The following is a 22796-nucleotide window of genomic DNA, read 5'->3' on the forward strand; positions in this document are numbered from 1 at the left end:
GGAAAGCAGGGCCCTCGAGCGCCCCCGCCTGGGCAAGGGCAGTAAGGCGCTTGGCGCACACACATCTACCCTGTAGGCAAGCAAGGCCCTCGAGCGCCCCCGCCTGGGCAAGGGCAGTAAGGCGCTTGGCGCACACACATCCACCATGTAGGAAAGCAGGGCTCTCGAGCGCCCCCGCCTGGGCATGGGCAGTAAGGCGCTTGGCGCACACACATCTATCATGTAGGCAAGCAAGGCCCTCGAGCGCCCCCGCCTGGGCAAGGGCAGTAAGGCGCTTGGCGCACACACATCTACCACGTAGGCAAGCAGGGCTCTCGAGCGCCCCCGCCTGGGCAAGGGCAATAAGGCGCTTGGCACACACACACCTACCATGTAGGAAGGCAGGGCTCTGAGGGTCCCTGGCTCGGGGCGCTGCGTGAACGGGCCCTCCAGCACCCCCCGCCGGAGCATGTGCAGCAGGAGCTTGGCGTACAAGTTGCGGTTCTTCCTGCCCGGGATGCCAGTGCCGGTACCTGAAGGCTCACACAGCTTTCTGATCCATAGTGCGCACCGCTGCCGTTCTAGACACACACACAGGGGCTGTTAGGCTGCATTTCTCAGAAAACACATTCCCTTACAGACCCATAAAACATCTGCTCTCGTCCAGCACAGGGGCTAGCAGATCTTTTCTGTAAAGCGCCAGACAGCAAACATTTCGGTTTTGCAGGCCCAAGTGATCTTCCACACAACGTCTCAAGGTTGCAAGGAATCGCCCGCACCGTGCATCCACGGGGGGTCATAGCTGTTTTCTAATCAATCTTCACAGAAAAGGCCGCAGGCGGGATGTGGACAAGGGCTGCAGTCCGCCACCCCTGGGCTAGACTCCAGCAGTCGATTAGAGTTCCAGGATTACCATCAGATAAATCTCTGAGACAAAAGTGTTGCCAAAAATCATCTCTAAAATAATTTTAGTTGTGTTGAAAAATCTTTCTATAATTTTAATTATAAAACCATGAGAGAGAAAATGCAAACTTACTTAAGCATTTTAAACTCAATCTAAAATTGAATCTCAAGTGTTTTATTTATTAAAGCTGATAATTTTCAAGGATTTGTCAATGATTTATTTAGGGTTCTCTTTTAACCTCTCTAAAATATTTGAGGATTACTGTATTTAAATATAATTTTGAAAAATAATTATCCTTTTAAAAACTACCTTAAAAATGTACCAAGGTTTAATCCACATCTAATGGCCTATTGACTGCCTCATCTCACCATGACACAGAATTGTTTTCAGGGCTCACCAAGTCTATCTCAACATTAATCTTTTCTGTCTAACTCAATTTAAGGATTATATATCTAACACAAATCATAAATCTGCTTTAATCTCTTAGTCTCTAAAGGTCATATTCGTTTATTGTTGTACCTATAAAAATCCCTGGGGTTGATTTACTACTTTGCTCAGGCTGGATTTATCACTCCAGGTATAAGAGTAGTCTCTAAAGAACTTTGTATTTTTAGTTTTGAAAATTATATAATCACAAAACAAACAAACTTCTTGAAATATTGGGTGTGAAACTGGCTCAGTCGTGTACGACTCTTTGCAACCCCGTGGACTATATACAGTCCGTGGAATTCTCCAGGCCAGAATACTGGAGTGGGTAGCCTCTCCCTTCTCCAGGGGATTTTCCCAACCCAGGAATTGAAACAGGGTCTCCTACACTGCAGGTGGATTCTTTACCTGCCAAGCTACCAGGGAGGCCCCAATATCGGGTGTACTTTGTGCAAAAAGAAAACAGTAAGTAAAACTGATCAACTTAAGTAAACGGTTTTTCAAACTGTGTATTTCTATATGTCCTGGAGCAAACTGAAATCTATTAACATATAATATACAAATGAACAGAGCTTAGTACAGCCATTTGGCTAATGAAAAAAAACTCATTACTTAAAATAATGGGGGGAAACGAAGTAGAATTTAGCTATAATGAGATTGAAGTTATATGAATGGTTAGGTCTTGACTGGGATGTGAGTTTCTGAGCTTTCATTATGAATTAATGGCATAAAAAAGCACCAGGGATGTACCAATTTCCACAATGAGTCACAAACCAAAGATTACAGTTAATCCCATTCTGGATACCCCAAATCCCTTTTTAAAAGATGAAATATGAACATAGTTTGACTTGAAGTACATTTATAATAAGAGATTTTAATATACATTTATCCTAAGCAGCAGATCTAACACAAGAAAGAAAAAACACAGTGAATATCAGAAGAGAGCACAGTGTAGAAACACCGTTAAATCCTAGTTCAACCAACTGTGACTGAGCCACGGGACAGGAAGTACTCATTTTAAGGATAGCAGAGGGAGAAAAAAGAGGTTACCATCCAACAAGGCAAGAGAAGAGGCCAGAGGAAGACCGTGAAGGTAAGACCGAGCCAAACCCCTGTAGGCACTGCAAACAAGAGAGCAACCAAAACTCATTCACACTTGATTTTTATTCAGTCAACCAACAAGCAGGGAAGATTAACAGACTATTTCCTGCTTTAATGAACAAAAGGGTCAGAGACAGGTGTACAGTAAGCTCCTGAAAGGAACCATTTCCATGGGAGGAGGAAAAAGTCTAAAAAAAAAGAACTGTTGCAGCTAACTTGAAAGATTCATGCAGTTTAAGCTCCTGACATGGACATGTAACATGTAAGACCTTGCCATGGCTTAGGAAGACATCATCATTGCTGAATTTCCATGTTCCCTCGAACAGCTCAGAGTAAACAATCTTTTATAAGATGAAAATTGTTACTAAACAAATTCAGTTTTCTCTCCATATTGGAAGTTCATTGGTTTGGCTAAATAATACAAAGAAAAAAATTAATGATAAGAGCCTAATTTTCAAACATAATCTTACCTGACCTGTGGGGTAATTTTAGAACAAAAGGCTTCATATCTACCACAAAGTGATCAAATTCCGCATCCAGCTTCTCCCATTTTTCTTCTTCACTTCCCATTTCCATAATTCAGCCTGTAAAATATTTAAAATTAAAATAATAATGTCTGTATGCTGAAAACTACATAACTGTTGGAAGAGATCAAATAAAATTCATTAGTATTGAACACCCCCAAATTGATCTACAGATTTAATGCAGTTCCACTAAAATTCCCAGCAGTATTCCTTACAGATATACACAAGCTGACTTGAAAATTTACATGGAAAGTTGAAGGAATTAGAATAGCAGAAATAATTCTGAAAAAGAAGAACAAGTTTGGAAAACTCACTTTACCTGATTTTAAGAAACACTATAAAGCTATAGTGTTTATAAGAAACACTATAAACACTACAAACCTAGACAGCTTACTAAAAAGCAGAGACATTACTTTGCCAACAAAGGTCGATCTAGTCAAAGCTAGGGTTTTTCCAGTAGTCATGTATGGATGTGAGAGTTGGACTATAAAGAAAGTTGAGCGCTGAAGAATTAAGGCTTTTTGAACTGTGGTGTTGAAGAAGACTCTTGAGAGTCCCTTGGACAGCAAGGAGATCCAACCAGTCCATCCTAAAGGAAATCAGTCTTGAATATTCATTGGAAGGACTGATGCTGAAACTGAAACTCCAATACTTTGGCCACCTGATATGAAAAGCTGACTCACTGGAAAAGACCTTGATGCTGGGAAAGATTGAGGGTGGGAGGAGAAGGGGACAACAGAGGATGAGATGGTTGGATGGCATCACCAACTCAGTGCACATGAGCTTGAATAAACTCCAGGAGTTGGTGATGGACAGGGAGGCCTGGTGCGCTGCAGTCTATGGGTCACAAAGAGTCAGACACAACTGAGTGACTGAACTGAACTGAAAATTAACTCGAATTATAGACCTAAGTGTAAAATGTAAAACAAGAAAACAGGAAAAAAAAAATCTTCATGACTTGAAGTTAGTCAAGGATTTCTCAGATACAACATTAAAAGCACTACCCATAAAAGAAAAAGTTGATATATTGGACTTTATCAAAATAAAACACTTCTGTTCTGCAAAGAACTCTGTCCAGGAGCTGAAAAGATAAGTTACAGACTGGGAAGAAACACTGCATATATCTCAGAAAGGAACCTATATCAAGAATACATAAAGAACTTTAAAAACTAAGCCACAAGTAAACAAACAACCCAATAAAGGTAATCAGCAAAAACATTAGTTCCTTCACAAAAGACGTAGAGCTGACATGTAAGCAGGTGAAGACGCCTTACATCACTAATCAGTAGACAGATGCCAATGAGAACCACACTGAGACATCACTACCCACCTACAAGGACAGCGAAACTGAGAAATGTAACCACCACCACACCTGCTAAGGGCACACAGCCACAGGAAGACTCACACACTGCTGGTAGGAACACAAAATGGTGCAACCACTCTGGAAAACAGCCATTTCTTAGCCAGTGAAGCACACACTTAGCATACGACTCAAAAATCCTAGTCTTAGGCATTTATCCAAATGAAACAAAATCTATATTCACATGGAAACCTGAAGGTACTGTTTATACCAGCTTTTTTCTTCTGTAACCATTGGTTAACTTCTGTAATCAGTTCCAAACACTGGACTCCAACTAAGTGTCCCTCCCCTGGGAAATGGATAAACCAACTGTGGTTCATCCACACAAAGAAAAACAAGGAAAGAAGTGCTGATACGCCCGACAACATGGGTGACCCGCACATGCGTCAGCCTAAGTGAAAGAAGCCCTTCTCAAAGGCCACATACGGCATGACCATATCCCTTGTGTGACACCCTAGAAAAGGCAGGAACTACCGGCACCCAGAAAAAGTGCAGGCATGCGGCTCCCTCACAGGGTTAGCAATGGGACGGGGCGGGGGAGGAAATCACACAGGTCCTGGGGCTGTCCCACATGCCGTCTGTGCGGGCTGTAAGCACCTATTCCATGTATGTGCAAAAATTAACCAAACTGTATACCAGAAAAGTGGGTTTTAATGTCGATAAATGTACAATGTTTAATTCCCGTCAAAAAACTTAAAATACCGGTCCTCAGGTTTCTTCCTAATCAACAGGAAAAACACTGATTATAAAGCGGTGAACCCCCAAAATCAGAAACATAGGTTTTGACAAGACTCCTTAAGTTAAAATCTACTCAAGAGTCCACATGTTCCTCTAAGTTCTGAAATGCCTGGGTACTGTCTCTATGTGATACATGGTCCCCATGTGTCATTTATTCAAATCTGCAAATCACGTTTGGAGAAAAGCCCTGCTGGGCCTCTCCGCCCCCCGCTCTCCCACTAACCTGCCCCGGCCGCCTCCAGGGCAGGGTCGGCACCGCTCAGGGGCTCCGCACGCAGCCGGTCCGGCCGGAGGGGCCAGGCTCCCACGCACGGCTCTTCCGGCCGCCCTCCCGCCCTGACCGAGGCTCCGCGGGAGAAAGCCCGCTCGGGTCCCTCACCACTCCTCCCCCAGGGCCGCGCCGAAGCGGGACCAGGCCGCTCAGGCCGCTGCGGCCTCCGCTCACTTCCCACGTCAGGGCCTTCCTCCTGCGGCAGAGGAAGAGTCCGGGCGACGCCCAGATGCTCTCCCCGCAGCTCCCAGCTCGTCTTCCCCGTCTTCCCGAGATGCACGCCCTGACTGGCGCCCGCCGCCCACTCCCTCCCCCGCCGACGACCTCCTCGCTGTGTCACCCCGACAGAGAGAACAAACACCCAGAAACACCTCCAAACCCGCCCGTGCCCCCTCAGTCAGAGGACGCCCTCCCGCTTCCCCCCTCAGTCCTGGGCCCGGAGCTCAGCCCCTCACCTCCGCCTCCAGGGCGCGGGCGACCGCTGAGCCCGGACCGTCAGGCCGCCCAGTGCGGAGCCTTCCGAGCCTGTCTCTCCCCTCCACACACTCACACACAGGCAGACACATGGACACACACTCACACACAGGCAGACACACGGACACAGACACACACACACACACAGGGCCTAACCAACCACCCACGGATGACCACTTCTCCACACACTCACACACACGAACATATAGACACACACACACACACACACACACACTCACACACAGACAGACACACGGACACGCACAGGGCCTAACCAACCACCCCATGGATGACTACTCCTACACACACACAGACACACAGACACACACACACACACACACACACTCACACACAGACAGACACACGGACATGCACAGGGCCTAACCAACCACCCCATGGATGACCACTCCTACACACACACAGACACACACACACACACAGACACACTCACACACAGACAGACACACGGACATGCACAGGGCCTAACCAACCACCCCATGGATGACCACTCCTCCCTGCCCCCCACACACAGGGCCTAACTAACCAACCCACATATGACCACTCTCCACACACACACACAGACATACAAGGCCTAACCAACCACCCCAGAGATGACTACTCCTACACACACACACACACACAGGGCCTAACCAACCACCCACGAATGACCACCCCTTCACATACACAAACAGACACACAAACACAGACAGACACAGACACATGGACACAGACACACACACACAGGGCCTAACCAACCACCCCACGGATGAACACTCTTCCACACACACACAGACACACAGGGCCTAACTGCCCCACAGATGACCACTCCTCACACTCAAACACCACAGGGCCTAACCAACCACCCCACAGATGACCACTCCTTCACATACACACACACACACACACGGCCAAACTAACCAACCCATGGATGACTTCTCCACACACACACACACACACACACACACACGGCCTAACTAACCAACACACGGATGACCACTTCTCCACACACACAGACACACACCACCCTAACTAGCCAACCCATGGATGACCACTTCACACACACACACACACACACACACACACACACACACACACACACACGGCCTAACTAATCAACCCACGGATGACCACTGCCCCCACCCCCCACACACACACACAGGGCCTACCTAACCAACCCATGGATGACCACTTCTCCACAGACACACGTACACACACACACTGGGCCTAACTAACCAACCTACAGATGACCACTTCTATACACACATGGCATAACTGACCAACCCACGGATGACCACTTCTCCACACACACAGCCTAACTAACCAACCCACGGATGACCACTTCTACACACACACATGCACACACACACACAGGGCCTAACTAACCAACCCACGGATAACCACTTCTACACACACACACACCCTAACTAAGCAACCCATGGATGACCACCTCTCACACACACACACCCCTACACACACACAGCCTAACTAACCAAGCCACAGATGACCACTTCTCACACACACACACACACACACACACATGGCCTAACCAAGCCATGGATGACCACTTCTCACACACACACACACACACACACACACACACACACACGGCCTAACCAACCCACGGATGACCACTTCTCACACACACACACACACACGGCCTAACTAACCAACCCACAGATGACCACTTCTCCACACACACACACAGGGCCTAACTAACCAACCCACAGATGACCACTTCTACACACACACACACCCTAACTAAGCAACCCATGGATGACCACCTCTCACACACACACACCCCTACACACACACAGCCTAACTAACCAAGCCACAGATGACCACTTCTCACACACACACACACACACACACACATGGCCTAACCAAGCCATGGATGACCACTTCTCACACACACACACACACACACACACACACACACACGGCCTAACCAACCCACGGATGACCACTTCTCACACACACACACACACACGGCCTAACTAACCAACCCACAGATGACCACTTCTCCACACACACACACAGGGCCTAACTAACCAACCCACAGATGACCACTTCTACACACACACACACACACACACACACGGCCTAACTAACCAACCCACAGATGACCACCTCTCCACACACACACACACGGCCGAACTAACCAACCCACGGATGACCACTTCTCCACACACACAGGGCCTAACTAACCAACCCACAGATGACTACTTCACACACACACGCACACACACACACACACACACAGGGCCTAACTAACCAACCCACGGATGACCACTTCTCCACACACACACACACACAGGGCCTAACTAACCAACCCACAGACAACTACTTCTCCACACACACACACACACACACACAGGGCCTAACTAACCAACCCACGGATGACCACTTCTACACACACACACACACACACACACACGGCCTAACTGCCCCATGGATAACCACTCCCCCCACCTCACACACACACATACATACACAGGGCCTACCTAACCAACCCATGGATGACCACTCTCTACACACACACATACACACACACTCAGCCTAACAGCCCCACCAATGACCACTCCCTACACATACATACAAACACACAGGGACCACTAACCACCTCACAGATGACCACTCCACACACACACACACACACACACTCTGCCTCACTAACTGCCCCACGGATGACCATGCACCATCAGAACTCCCCGCTGGTCTGCACACGCTCAGGCCTGCTCTCCTTAGAGGCCCACTCATCCTCACGGGCTGTCCCCCTGCCTGGAGTCAGGAAATGCAGCTCAAGCACCCTTCTGAGACTTGCCCCGCGTCGCCCAGACTCTTCGCTCCATCCGAGTGTGCACGGCTCACAGCTGTGTGGCCGCATTTATCGTGCTTTCACTCTTCACACAACTGCATACTGTTTACACGTCTTCCACCGTCTGTGAGATGCTTCCAGCAGGCAGGGACCGTGTCTGACACATCTCAGCAGGTACCTCGTACGTCACATGCACGTGACAGAAGCTGAAGAACTGACTGGTAAATAAAAGCTCCCTGAAGAAATGAACAGCCTACTTCCACATGACAAATACAGGCGACCTCAGAGACACCGCAGGCTCAGTTCCAGACCACAGCAATGAAGCGCACGTCACAGTGAAGCGACCCGCCTGAACACTGTGCTTTCCCAGTGCATAAAAAAGGACTGGAATGGCTATGGGATTCTTCAGGCAATGCTGGAGTAGGTTGCCATTCCCTTCTTCAGGGGATATTCCTGACCCAGGGATGGAACCCAGGTCCCCTGCACGGCAGGTGATACTTTACCATCTGAGTCACCAGGGAGGCTCCCTCATATAAAAGGTATGTTTTCACTATACTGTCGTCTACTGCGTGTTCAATAGCGTTATGCTACAAAAGTACATACCTTAATTTTAAAAATATTTTATTGCTAAAAAAAAAACCAAGAAAACACTATCCATCATTTTGGGGAGGGTTTCAAATGTTGTGGGAATTACCAAAATGTGACCCAGAGACATGAAGTGAGCAGATGCTGTTGGCAAGTGATGGACTTGTTTCAGGCAGGGCTGCCACAAACCTTCAATTTGTTAAAAACACAGTATCTATGAAGCATAATAAAGCAAAGCGCAGTAAAACAAGGTATATCTGTGGTTGGCTTTTTTTTTTTTTAATTCTGTTCCAAGTACTAAATAGTGCTTCTAGAATAGAAATACTATTGCCCTTAATTCTGTTAACCAAAACTGGTCATGGTACCTTCTACATTACAGTAGAAGAAACATGTTTTTGAATTCAAGACTTGGTTAACATAAATTTTGTTTTATTTAATCATGTTTAATGATTAGTTAGGGCTTCCCAGGTGGCCCAGTGGTAAAGAATTCAACTGTCAATGCAGGAGACACAAGGAGACAGTTCAATCCCTGGGCCAGGAAGATCCCCTGGAGGAGGAAATGGCAACCCACTGCAGTATTCCTGCCTGGGAAATCCCATGGACAGAGGAGTCTGGTGGGCCACAGTCCATGGGGTCGCAGAGAGTCAGACACAACTTAGTGACTAAATAAAAACAATGATTGGTTAGTTGGCCTGGGGTTATTTGGCTGGTTGGTTTTGTTCTACATTCCTACAATAACTAGCTGCATAATTTACATAACTCCATCAGTGACAGAAAGTACCAACAGAAAGCTGGTAACAAGATACCACTGCCAGATGTTATATTACTATCATTAAGCTGAAAAGCAATTAATCAAATGGATAAACAAACAAATGGAAACACAGAAACCCAGAGTTTTAAGCCCAGTTCTGACCTGAAGTGTACTTCTAGGCTTAAATAGTTCATCTCGCCCACATAATCAAACATATGCCTGAGAGAGCCCATCAGTTCAGTTCAGTCGCTCAGTCATGTCTGACTCTGCAACCCCATGGACTGCAGCACACCAGGCCTCCCTGTCCATCACCAACTCCCGGAGTTTACCCAGACTCATGTCCATTGAGTCGGTGATGCCACATCCAACCATCTCACCCTCTGTCGTCCCCTTCTCCTCCTGCCTTCAATCTTCCCCAGCATCAGGGTCTTTAGCTACCGCTAAAACAAAGATCTCTGGAAAAGACCCTGATGCTGGGAGGGACTGGGGGCAGGAGGAGGAGAAGGGGACACAGAGGATGAGATGGCTGGATGACATCACCGACTCGATGGACATGAGTCTGGGTAAACTCCGCGAGTTGGTGATGGACAGGGAGGCCTCGCGTACTGCGATTCACGGGGTTGCAAAGAGTTGGACATGACTGAGCGACTGAACTGAACTGAACTGAAAACAAAGATTCCTTATAATTGCTAGTTCTCATTCAATCCTTTGAGATAAGCAGAAGATGTTAATGTTCAGTTTTAGAGGAAACGAAAACTCAACAGTAAAATGACTCACTTAGTCATGAAATTAAGCATAAAGCTCAGATTCAAACTCTGAAACCAGCAGCTCTCAGATTCATTATATCTGACCTGTTGGCCATTCAAATATAAATCAGCAATACCTCCAAGAAGTATTTTGGAAAGTAGAAAGGCAATCAAATTGCTATAATAATATGCAATACTGGAGTATACATTTTTTAAAAAGCACAGTAAAGAGGGACTTCCCTGGTGGTCCAGTGGCTAAGATGCTGAGCTCCCAATGCAGGAGGCCCAGGTTCCATTCCTAGTCTGGGAACTAGATCCCACATGTCTCAACTAAAGATCCCACATGCAGCAACCAATGACCCAGTGTGGCCAAATAGTTATTTTGTTAAAAAGCACAGTAAAGAATCAGTGTCAATGCTTGGTTAATGCTAAAACTCAGCTTTTCCTTATCCCTTATTCTCCAACAAAATGAAAACAAAATTAAGTTATTGGTTCAAACTGTCAAAGAATTCTTGCTTCAAACCTTTAAGGAATTACCTCTTACAGGTAGGTTATATGTACTTAATCCCAGCTAATCAAAAAGTTTTATTATGTATGACTTATTAGAATTGCAGATTTAAATTATTAGAATTTAAAAAATAAGTAAAGCTATATCTTTTGAGTTAGATTTAAAATACTTAGAGTGTGCCTACCAATCACATAAAAAGCAATAAGCTGGATGACTTGCTTATAGCTCTAGCATATTTAGCTCATGGTCTTTTTTTATACCTGTGTCTCTGCTGACAGCTAGGAAATGGGCTAAGATGTGCTTCTGACGGTGCTCAGCGGTCCTAGACATCAGCAAAGCACGAGGAAGCCTTACACATTCTAGGTCCTGGGGAAACGCGGCCACACCCCCACACAAAGATACCGCTCACAGAGGTCACGCGAAATAAATACACTCTTCCAAGTCGCCTAAAATCAATTCTGCTCAATCAAATCATACTTCAAGTGGATGGCGGGTCATTAAACAAAACTTGAAACCCGTATATAGGTGCCTGTTTCACCAGCTCCCACCTCCAGGTGTTTGGACAGTCACCAGGCCCTGACCGCACTTCCCACGACGGGTGGCATCGCCCCGGAGACCGGGGACGCCGGGGCCCGACCCCCGCAGCACCCTGACCCCCACGGGGCGGCTGGAGTCCCCGCGACCGGCTTCTTCACCCGCTTCCACGACGATCAGCCGGCAGGCAGCGCGCAGGGTCCGCAATCGTCCCGGGGACCCTGGAGTCGAGCCCTGTCCGCCCTGAGGGCCGGGGGCGGGCGGGTCTCCCAGGGGCCGCCCCCAGAGGGCCCAGGACCCCCGCCCGGCTGCGGAGGAAGTGCTCCGGCCCGGAGAGGAGCCGGGGAGAAGGGAGGGAGGTCAGAGCCGGGGGCGCGCGGGGACCCCGGGAGAGGAGGGAGGTCAGAGCGGGGGGCGCGCAGGGGCCCCGGGGAAAGGGAGGGGACCCAGCCCAGACCCCGCGGCCGCGCGCCGACGTCTCCTCATGGGCGCCGTCCCGTCGGGAGCCGGGGCCCCGCGTGCTGACCCGCCCCGCCTGCCCCCAACTTCGTCAGAAGCCCCGGGCCGCGCCGCCCGGACCCCTCTCCGCACGCGGAGCCGCGGCCGCCGGGCCCGGACACCCCAGCGGCGCGCGCCAGGGGCCTGGACGGCGGCCGGCCCGGGGCGACCCCTCCCCGCACAAAATTCCACCGGGAACCCGCGCGTGGGGGCCCGGGAAGGGATTCGGGAAAACCAGAACTGGCGACCCTACGTGCAAGCTTTCCGACTGGCCGCCGCCGCCGCCGCCACAAAACGGTTTCAAACCCTTGCGGGCGTCGAGATCGCCGCCCGCGGTGCAGGCCCGGGCGGGGTCCGCGGGGCGGGGGCGCCCCGTCGCAGGCCACACCCCTTCCCGACGCTGCCATGGCGACGCCCGGGCCTCGGCGGCCCCGCCAGGCAGGCCGGGGGCGGGGACTTCCGCACTAGCGTTTCCCCGCCCCCCTATGCTGGGCGGTGTTGTCATGACGACGTCCGGTCCTCTGCGCAGCTCTAGGCTAGCTTTCCAGCCAGGCGGTAGACCAATCCCAGGCCGACACTCCCAGGATGACCAGACCCCTGTCGGGACACTGCTGCCCTCGGGTATCCCGCTCGGATAGGAGCCTGTCAACACTTTAGGGGCTGTAGAGAAAGAACAGATAAAGAGCAAAGAAAATGGGGTCGCAGGAGGATATTCACAGAGGGGCGTGCCCGTTATTAGGACAGACAACATTGAATGAGTCTAAAGAAGTGATCTCACAACTCAGAGGCGAATACCGTTGAATTAGACAAGAAAATTAACATTACATTTTTGGGGGGTTCAGAACTATCCAAGATCTGAAAGAACTTACCCCAAATTCTGAAGACGCTGAAATAAAATGAAAAGACTTTGTGTTTACCAATTCTGTGCAGAACAGCAAGATCAAGTGTAAAATGTATTTCTGCTGCTCCAAGAAGTCTCTTCCACCTCAGGGCGATCTCCATGTTTGCATTGCTATGTTGTGGTTTTCTTTGGTCTTCTTTTACATTTCTAGAAAAGCTCTGAACTATATATATATATTTTAAAATACCGAGCAGAAACAAAATTTAAATTGTAAAAACACTCATTTAAAAGAAATTCAGTTTACCACTGTTTTTCATGTAATTTCACAACAGGATTCCTTCTGCAGTATCTTTGCAATACACGCAGTGTGATGCCAAATCTAACATAAACACAGCTTGGAGCATCTTTTCAATTTTCCATAAAGAAAATAGAAGATTCATTCATTTGTAACTAGTTTCTATCAAGCTTCCAGAGGGAAATAATGCTCTTTCCAAGATGCTTTTTTCAAACCCTCCACTGGCAGTATCGTTTCAGTCTATACCAATAAATGAATTACTAATAAACTCACAGAAAATGAATTACAAAATAGTTTACAAGCCATTCTACTAACTTACTTACTTACCAAACAGAGAGATGTAAGCATGTGAATCAATAATTCTCTACATAATGAAATTAAAGATGATTCAAGTCTTGTCAATTTTACTTCATAAATATCCTCAAATCTCTCCAAAAATAGCCTTTATTTTGGAAAACATTGACTTAGACATAAAACTATGGAATTCACCATCTTCTTCTCCTCTCTAATGTTCTGAAATTAAGGTTTCAAACGCTTCCATGTGAAGTTATCCAACAGTTTGAGAGACTGTGACTAATGAACACATTGCAAAGCAAACACGAGACACAAAACAAGTATCAGTGACTTTGGATCACTCTTGTGGATTATTTCCACTTACTATCAAGAATAATCAAGAGTCAGTGGAAACAGTGGCTGACTTTATTTTTCTAGGCTCCAAAATCACTGCCGATGGTGATTGCAGCCATGAAAGTAAAAGATGCTTACTCCTTGGAAGGAAAGTTATGACCAACCTAGACAGCATATTAAAAACCAGAGACATTACTTTGCCAACAAAGGTCCATCTAGTCAAGGCTGTGGTTTTTCCAGTGGTCATGTATGGATGTGAGAGTTGGACGGTGAAGAAAGCTGAGCGCAGAAGAATTGATGCTTTTGAACTGTGGTGTTGGAGAAGACTCTTGAGAGTCCCTTGGACTGCAAGGAGATCCGACCAGTCCATCCTAAAGGAGATCAGTCCTGGGTGTTCATTGGAAGGACTGATGTTGAAGTTGAAACCCCAATACTTTGGCCACCTGATGTGAAGAGCGGACTCATTGGAAAAGACCCTGATGCTGGGAAAGATTGAGGGCAGGAGGAGAAGGGGACAACAGAGGCTGAGATGGTCGGATGGCATCACCGACTCAATGGACATGGGTTTGGGTGGACTGTGGGAGTTGGTGATGGACAGGGAGGCCTGGCGTGCTGCGGTTTGTGGGGTCACAAAGAGTTGGACACGACTGAAGGACTGAACTAAACTGAACTGAACTGTGAAGAGAAACAAAATTTTTCTTCCCAAGCTGAGATTTTGGAGGATTTGTTTTTAAAGACTTTTTTTTAACTGGGCCACTTTTAAAGTCTTTATTGAATTTTTTCAATCAGTGTTGCTTCTGTTTGTGTTCTGGGTTTTAGGTCATGAGGCATATGGGCTCTTAGGCGCTTACTCTTCTAGCTCCCCAACCAGGGATTGAACCCACACTTTGTGCTTTGGAAGGCAAAGTCTTAATCACTGGACCTCAAGGAAAGTCCCCCATAAGATGAGATTTTTGAATTGAGTATTTTTTCAGGTTATAAAAGTTTTGATGATACTGTATGGAAATTGGAAAGGTTAGCAAAGAATATAAAATTACATGTAATTCTACTATTAATGAACAGCTACTGTTAACAATAGTAAATATGTTCTCAAATCTTACACATATATATAGTCATTTTAATATCTACTTATTTTTGCTTCATTTGGATGTAACATAATTTACTTATTTTCCAGTGATTGGATATATAAATTATTAGCAATTTTTGACTCTTACAAGTAATACTGTAATAAATGTCTCTTAATATATACATCTTGGTTGAAGTTTCAGCTATCTCCATAAAAGATATTCTTATGGGCATGAAAGAAATTAAAGTTCTTGATCAGTACTGCCTAATTGCTTCCTGGAAGTGTTTGGCAAATTTGCAATTCCACTCAACAGTTCCTGAGAGTGGTTGTCTCACATTAACAATTTTTCTAATCTGTGATAATTGTGTGTATAAAAATAGCATCTCTGTTTAATTTGCATTTTCCACTATTAGGACAGCTGAAATATTTAAGCAGCAACATTAGTCCTTTTTAAAAATTCTTCTACAAAATACCTCTCCAGTGCTTTGCCCATTTTGAGGGTGTGTTTCACATGATACATGTATCTTCTATATTTTAATTTATTGCTTAAATCCCAGCAAATGTCTCTATACACAGTATTATTGCATAAGTTGTTATCCTAAATAACCAAATTTTAGTCAGGGATTTCCCATTTTGCGTTATTAAGATCCTCTCTATCATTAGATTGAAATACATGAATGACTCAGCCATCTAACTGGAAAGCAATTTAGATACATATCAAGAATGAACATTATTATTATTATGTTAAGACATGGCACAATGGTAAAGAATCCGCCTGCCAATGCAGGAGGCCCAGGAGACACAGGAAGACCCCCCCGGAGGAGGAGATGGCAAACCGCTCCAGGATTCTCACCTGGGAAATCCCCTGGACAGAGGAGCCTGGCGGGCTGCAGTCCGTGGGGTTGGAAAGAATTGGACCTGACTGAGGAGGAAGCACACCGCATGAAAGACATTAGTGATAAATATCGGAATAATGCTGTAGTCAGTGAAGTCCTTAAGTTGGATAGGAAATGGTTCAGAACTTTCTATTTATAGGTCACAGAAGTATAAATTATACCACAAATAGATGTAGTTTAAAGGGAGTAGAAACCAAGAATAGTGGGGAATATTTTCTTTTCATCACTACCAGAAAACAGAGTTACAACCTGTAACTCAGCGATTCTGGATTCCTTCCTTTTGCCAGAAGGAAGGTGAAATCACTGTTTCATCCCCTCCTCCGTGGCTTAGTCGTCTGCCTTCCTGGGCAGTCCATGGGTGCCAGTGGCTATGAGCAGAGATAAACTGGCTATTCTCCCTCTGCCCCCACCTTTCAATAATACAAACAGTCCCCCACTTATGATGGTTCAGCTTTAGATTTTTCCATTTGCATGATGGTGTGCAAGCAATACAGATGTAGTAGAAACCAAACCTTGAATGTTGACTTTGGATATTTTCCCAGCTAGTGATACGAGGCGAGATGCTCTCTCATGATGCTGGCAGTGGGGCAGCATGGCTCCCAGAAAGCCGTGCGATCAGGAGGATAAATAACCCACAGGTTTCTGACATTCTGTACCCAAACCATTCTGTTTTCCACTTTCAGTATGGCGTTCAATCAGTTTTGTTGTTGTTTAGTTGACAATCGTGTCCAGCTCTTTGTGGCCCCATGCACTATGGCCCACCAGGCTCCTCTGTCCTTGCAGTTTCCTTAAACGCGAACACTGGAGTGGTCCTTCTCCAGGGGATCTTCCTGACCCACAGAACAAACCCAAGTCTCCTGCACTGGCAGGTAAGTTCTTTACCACTGAGCAACCTAGGAAGTCCACTCAATAAATTGCATGAGATATTTGACACTTTATTATAAGATAGGCTTTACGATAGATGATTTTGGCCAACTGTAAGAAAGAAAGACAGCACTAAGTCATGTCCTACTCTTGTGACTCCGTGGACTGAATCCCACCAGGCTCCTCTGTCCATGGGATTTCCCAGGCAAGACTACTGGAGTGGGTGGCCATTTCCTTCCCCAGGGGAACTTCCTGACCCAGGGATTGAACCCAGGTCTCCTGCATTGCAGACAGATGCTTTACCGACTGAACTGTAGGCTAATGTAATTGTTCTAAGCACGTTTAAAGTAGGCTAGGCTAAGTTATGATAAGCAGTAAGTTGGGTTTTTTAAATGTATTTTCAGCTTACAATATATTCAATGTACAATGTGTTTATCCAGGAGGTAACCCCATTGGGCTGGGAAGATCCCTTGGAAGAGGAAACAGCAACCCACTCCAGTATTCTTGCCTGAAAATCCCACAGACAGAGGAGCCTGGCAGTCTACAGTCCATGGGTCGCAAAGAGTCAGACATGACAACTGACACACATGCAAAACCTCATTGGAAGTCAAGGAAGACGTGTAGACACACTGCTCTAGCCAGCATTCACTCGACTAGCAACCACCCACTAGGGTACCTCCCAGCCTCACCTGTTCCCAAATCTCCCCACCACCCTGTTTCAGCACTCCTCCCTAGGCTGGAAAATCTCAGCTTTGGAATTCAGTTATTTCCAAGAAGCCACCGCTCAACTAGGAGTGTGAGCAAGGGAGAAAAGACCCAGTTCGGAAGCAAGGCTGTCTGGCTCCGTCACTTGTGTACGCCGGCTGCCAGAACTCCGTGAGCTTCAGTTTCTTTACCTTCCCAACGGGGTGATTGGGAAGATGGACTTAACACAGGTGAGGCACATGGGAAATTTTGCCCTGTGCTTGACTCAGGAATGGAGAAGGAAATGGCAGCCCACTCCAGTGTTCTTGCCTGGAGAATCCCAGGGACAGAGGAGCCTGGTGGGCTGCTGTCTGTGGGGTCGCACCGAGTTGGACACGACTGAAGCGACTTGGCTGTAGCTGTGGCTGACTCAGGAAACGTTTATCTTTTCTTTCAGAACTCATGCACTTTCAGAAGTGGTGGACGTCACTAGGAGGCAGCATTAGCACAGAAAGAACTAGGTATGCCACACACACACACACACACACACACTCTCATGTAAACACACTCACACACATGCATGCTCACATCCACATATGTGCACAAAGAGCACACAAACACACTCATGTACAGACACACATCACACTCACATAGGCATGCACACATACGCATGCTCACAAAGAACACACAAACAACATATACTTTCACATATACACATGCACACCAACCACACACACACACATGCAGACATATACTCACACCCATATGCACACACTCCAAGCTCTTTTCTTCCTTCCTTTCTTTCTTTTTTCTCTTTCTTTTAATCTTTTATTTCAGTTTAAGGTGGGGAATGACCTTCAGGCTAGTGGCCAGGAAATGTTACCGATGAACACCTATTATTGAGCTTGGGGGACTCAGAAATGAGAACCTACATATTGAAAGATTGTTCAATGTCTTGGAAATAAGAGAGCTCACTTTCCATAACTCCTTGCAGAAATATGTTATCGCAGGAAACAAAAGTAAAGACCTGGATCCCTTTGCATTTAGAAGCCCACCTTTCATTCTGGAAGAGAAGAGAGCTGGTCGTTGGGAAGCACATGAAGGGGCCTGCTTGTCACAGAACAAGGCCTCGTGGGCCTCGAGCGCTCTTGGGGTGCAGTGGGTCTGCAGTCGCTGGTTGAGCAACGTCACCTGCGATGGAAAAGGCCACATTGGGCCATGTTAAAATGGAGGACCACCCATCTGTGTTTATGGCTTCACTCCACCTGTACTAGGCTGGCTGTGTGCGGAGGACAGTGTTGTTTTCTGGACTCTGAGCCAGCAGGCGAAGTCACCGGACTCTGAGTAGAGAGCGCACAGCTGAATTCTGATGACGGGCAGCCTGGTGATCTAAGAATTTAAGAAGAAAAACATTTTGAATAGAGAGTGCCCTTACAGAGCTAAATGGACCACGTAATCACTAGGCGGACCAGGTAATCACTAAACTGCAACTGGGCAGCTCGCACTGATAGGCTTTTCTAATCCAAATTGCCTCTTCAGACTGAAAAAGAGCAGATTTTTTCTTTCTGTAAAACTATCATTAAATTAGAGGAGTCAGTACTATAGGCTAAGCTCTAAAGTCTACTCTGATTAGTTTTCAAGGACTCAAGCCTACCCGGTGGCCTGAAATGCCTTCCAGTGAAAAAGATTATGCCAAAAGCCATCCACAACAAACTTGCCATATTCCAGGAGGTTTTTTTTTTTTTTTAATCAAATAGTCTATTAGAAGTTCAACCTGGAGATTTCTTACAAAAAGTTTCAGCAAGACTGATTTGAAAGAACCTATATGGTCAGATAAATACCCAGGAGGGAATTGTGGCATCGTATGGTAGTTCTATTTCGTTTTTTAAGGAACCTCTATATTGTTTTCCACAGTGGTGTCACCAATTCACATTCCCACTAAGAGAGGAGGAGGGTTCCCTTTGCTCACAGCCTCTCCATTGTTTATTGTTTGTGGTCTCTTTGATGATGACCACTCTGACAGGTGTGAGCTGGTGTCTCATTGTGGTTTTAATTTGCATTTCTCTGACAATTAATGATGTGGAGCACCTTTTCGCATGCCCATTGTATATCTTCTTTGGAAAAATGTCTATTCAGGCCTTTTGCCCTTTTTTAAACTGGGGTGGTTTTTTTTGTTTATTTGCTTGTTTTTGTTTTAATGTTCAGTTGTCTGAGCTATTTATATGCTTTGGCTATTAAACTCTTCAGTTCAGTTCAGTCCGTCAATCATGTCCGACTCTTTGCAACCCCATGGACTGCAGCACACCAGGCTTCCCTGTCCATCACCATCTCCTGGAGTTTACTCATACTCATGTCCATCAAGTCGGCGATGGCATCCAACCATCTCATCCTCTGTTGTTCCCTTCTCCTCCTGTCTGCAATCTTTTCTAGCATCAGGGTCTTTTCAAATGAGTCAGTTCTTTACATCAGGTGGCCAAAGCATTGGAGCTTCAGCATCTTATTAAACTGATATATGATTCTTATCAGTCATATAATTAGCAAATATTTTCTCCTATTCAGTGGGTTGTCTTTTTGATTTGTCAGCGGTTTCCTTTGCTGTGCAAAAATTTTTAAGTGTAAATACTTCCCATTTGTTTATTTTTGTTTAATTTCCTTTGCTTTAAGAGACAGATCCAAAAAAATAATGCCATGATTTACATCATAGGGTGTTCTGCCTACGTTTTCTTCACTAATTGGAAGAGATATATGCATCCCAATGTTCATAGCATCACTACTTACAATAGCCAAGATGTGGAAGCAGCTTAAGTGTCCATCAACAGATGAATGGATTAAGAAGATGTGCTATATAATGGAACATTGAATATACATACACACACACACACACACACACACACACACATATATATATATATATATATATACAATAATTGGGCTATGCAAGAGGTGCAGTGATAAAGAATTGCCTGCCAATGCAGGAGTCACAAGCTTGATTCCCAGGTCAGGAAGATCCCCTGGAGGAGTCAGCGGTAACCCACTCCAGTATTCTTGCCTAGGAAATCCCGTGGATAGAAGAGCTTGATGGGCTACAGTCAATGGGATCACAGAAGAGTTGGACACAACTGAATGGCTGAACGACCACAACAGTGGGACTTTGGAGATTTTGAACGACAGCCTGGGAAGAGCCACACTGGTTTGTGTAAGGGAAGAGGCTCAGAAGAGCATCTTGGTGAAGAGATCAGACCTGCACCAGGTGAAGGCACCTGAGTCCCGAGGACCAAACGTCCTCGAGAAGAGACCTGGGGGGAGACAGAGGTGAAGAGCCGTGATGAGTACGCCAATCACAACATTGTACACCGCACCGTACACCAATGTGGAGCCGGCAAAGACCAACAGCCCTTTCTGGGACTTTTATGAAAACAAGGGACACAGGTGAGAAACGGAGTATTTTCTGCCACAATAATAAACAAGGATGTCACAGCCGGCAGGGATCTGGCCCTCCTTGTGTGAACTTCTGAGCCCTCAGGGCGCCCAGGAGGAGAACGGTACTCGCAGTCTGAACCGCCAGCCCGCAGGCGCTCCGGCGGTGAGCATGGAGGACTCGGGAGCCTCCCAGAGGACTGGGGTGCCCACGAAAGGGCGACGTCAGGGAGCCCAGACGCCTGCGTCGCCCCGTATCCAGGAAAGCGCCAGATCCTCACCTTGAGATATCTGGCTTTCTTTAATTCACAAAAATACTTTTGATGTCCACACTACCTGCCCCTTGTGGCCAACTTCTGTGTAACCTGACTCCCCTCCCGCCTCCTCAGAGCAGTTCTCTCAGTCACTTGAGACGCTTCAAGTTTCCAGGACTCGAAGTCCTAAAAGTTCCCACCAAATAAAACATAACTCTCAACTTTAGGTTGTGACTATTTTAAGTTGACACAGATGGGGAGCGGTAGCTAGAAAATGATGTGAGGTAACAGTGAGGTTTTCTTTTTTAAGTGATGATATTATTGGAACAGACCCTGATGCTGGGAAAGATTGAGGGCAGGAGGAGAAGGGGGCGACAGAGGAGGGGATGGTTGGATGGTGTCATGGACTCAAAGGACATGAGTTTGAGCAAACTCTGGGAGACGGTGGTGACAGAGGAGCCTGGTGTGCTGCGGTCCGTGGAGAAGAGCAACTCAACAACATTATTGTATATTTGTGTAGAACTGCTCCAGTAGAAAGGGAGAAAAAAATGGAAGATCATTCATCTCAGGAGCAAAATTCTTAACTAAGGAGACAGAAGATGGGGTCCTGGGCATGAGGTTTGCCCTTAGATGGGATCTCAGAGTAAGGAGACAGAGCGCAGAGAACTTGGTACAGACTCTGCTGAGGTGACAGACTTGGTTGTGCGAAGACTGAAAAGGTTCTTTCCTGTTTTCTTGGTGAAATAAGAGCAGGATGCTGTCTGAGAGGGAAGGAGGGTGGCTTGAGCAGGGCTAAGAGACACAGCCCTGTCAGGAGGCGGGCTGAGGACCAACCAGAGCAATGCGGCAGAACTGCCAGGCGCAGCTGAGCTCGTGTGAGGTTCGTGTCCATGGATCAAAGCGGGACCTAACAGCATAATTGTGAAGTTCCTTTTTGTTTCAGCAACGTTCAGCTGCTCTGGTGCCGGCACAGGAAACAACTAGAGCCTGCGGTGGGTCAGAGGCATGTTGGTGGACAAGGAGAGATTTCTAGGCATTATGTAAACCAAGCTATCCGAGTCCAGACCCAGTTCTACTGGCCTGAAGGTCTACGCACTCTGTTTATCTTTTACAGTGACACTTCTCAAAAAAGGCAGAGTTATCTGGGGACTTTGTTACAGATGCATATTTGGGGGCCAACCTCAGAAATCCCAGTACACAGCATTTTTTCCTTTGTGATTATTACCAGGCGAAACTGATGCTGGAGTCTACGGACCATTCTAAGAAAATAATTGCATTGCAGTTGTTTTGAGTGAGTAGAATTAGGGAGAGGGGAACTGGGCAACCCGGGTAATTACTTACACTTTCCGTTTCACAGCTGTGCAAGAACAATGTCCCAAATATTTGGGTTTCTGAATTTGGCCACGTGATGCGAAGAGCTGACTCATTTGAAAAGACCCTGATGCTGGGAAAGATTGAGGGCAGGAGGAGAAGGGGACGACAGAGGATGAGATGGTTGGATGGCATCACTGACTCAATGGACATGAGTTTGAGTAGACTCTGGGAGTTGGTGATGGACAGGGAGGCCTGGCATGCTGCAGTCCATGGGGTCGCAAAGAGTTGGATATGACTGAGCAACTGAACTGAACTGAACTGATG

At 46.6% G+C, this 22796-nt stretch overlaps 1 protein-coding gene across 4 annotated transcripts in view; it reads right to left on the bottom strand.

Annotated features, from left to right (window-relative positions):
* The window catches only part of CEP112 (centrosomal protein 112), a 301353-nt gene extending 288741 nt beyond the window's left edge, over positions 1–12612 (bottom strand). For all 4 annotated transcript variants that reach the window (XM_043905758.1, XM_043905757.1, XM_043905759.1 and 1 more), the window contains exons 1-3: positions 12468–12612; positions 2881–2994; positions 370–560 (exon numbers count right to left, since the gene is read on the bottom strand). In XM_043905758.1, coding sequence (XP_043761693.1) covers positions 370–560; positions 2881–2986 — 297 coding nt within the window. In that variant the 5' untranslated portion in view covers positions 2987–2994; positions 12468–12612. The remainder of the gene's footprint in view (positions 1–369; positions 561–2880; positions 2995–12467) is intronic.
* Positions 12613–22796: the final 10184 nt, after the last annotated feature.

This window comes from Cervus elaphus, chromosome 5 (assembly GCF_910594005.1).
Source record: "Cervus elaphus chromosome 5, mCerEla1.1, whole genome shotgun sequence".
Classification (NCBI taxonomy): Eukaryota; Metazoa; Chordata; class Mammalia; order Artiodactyla; family Cervidae; genus Cervus; species Cervus elaphus.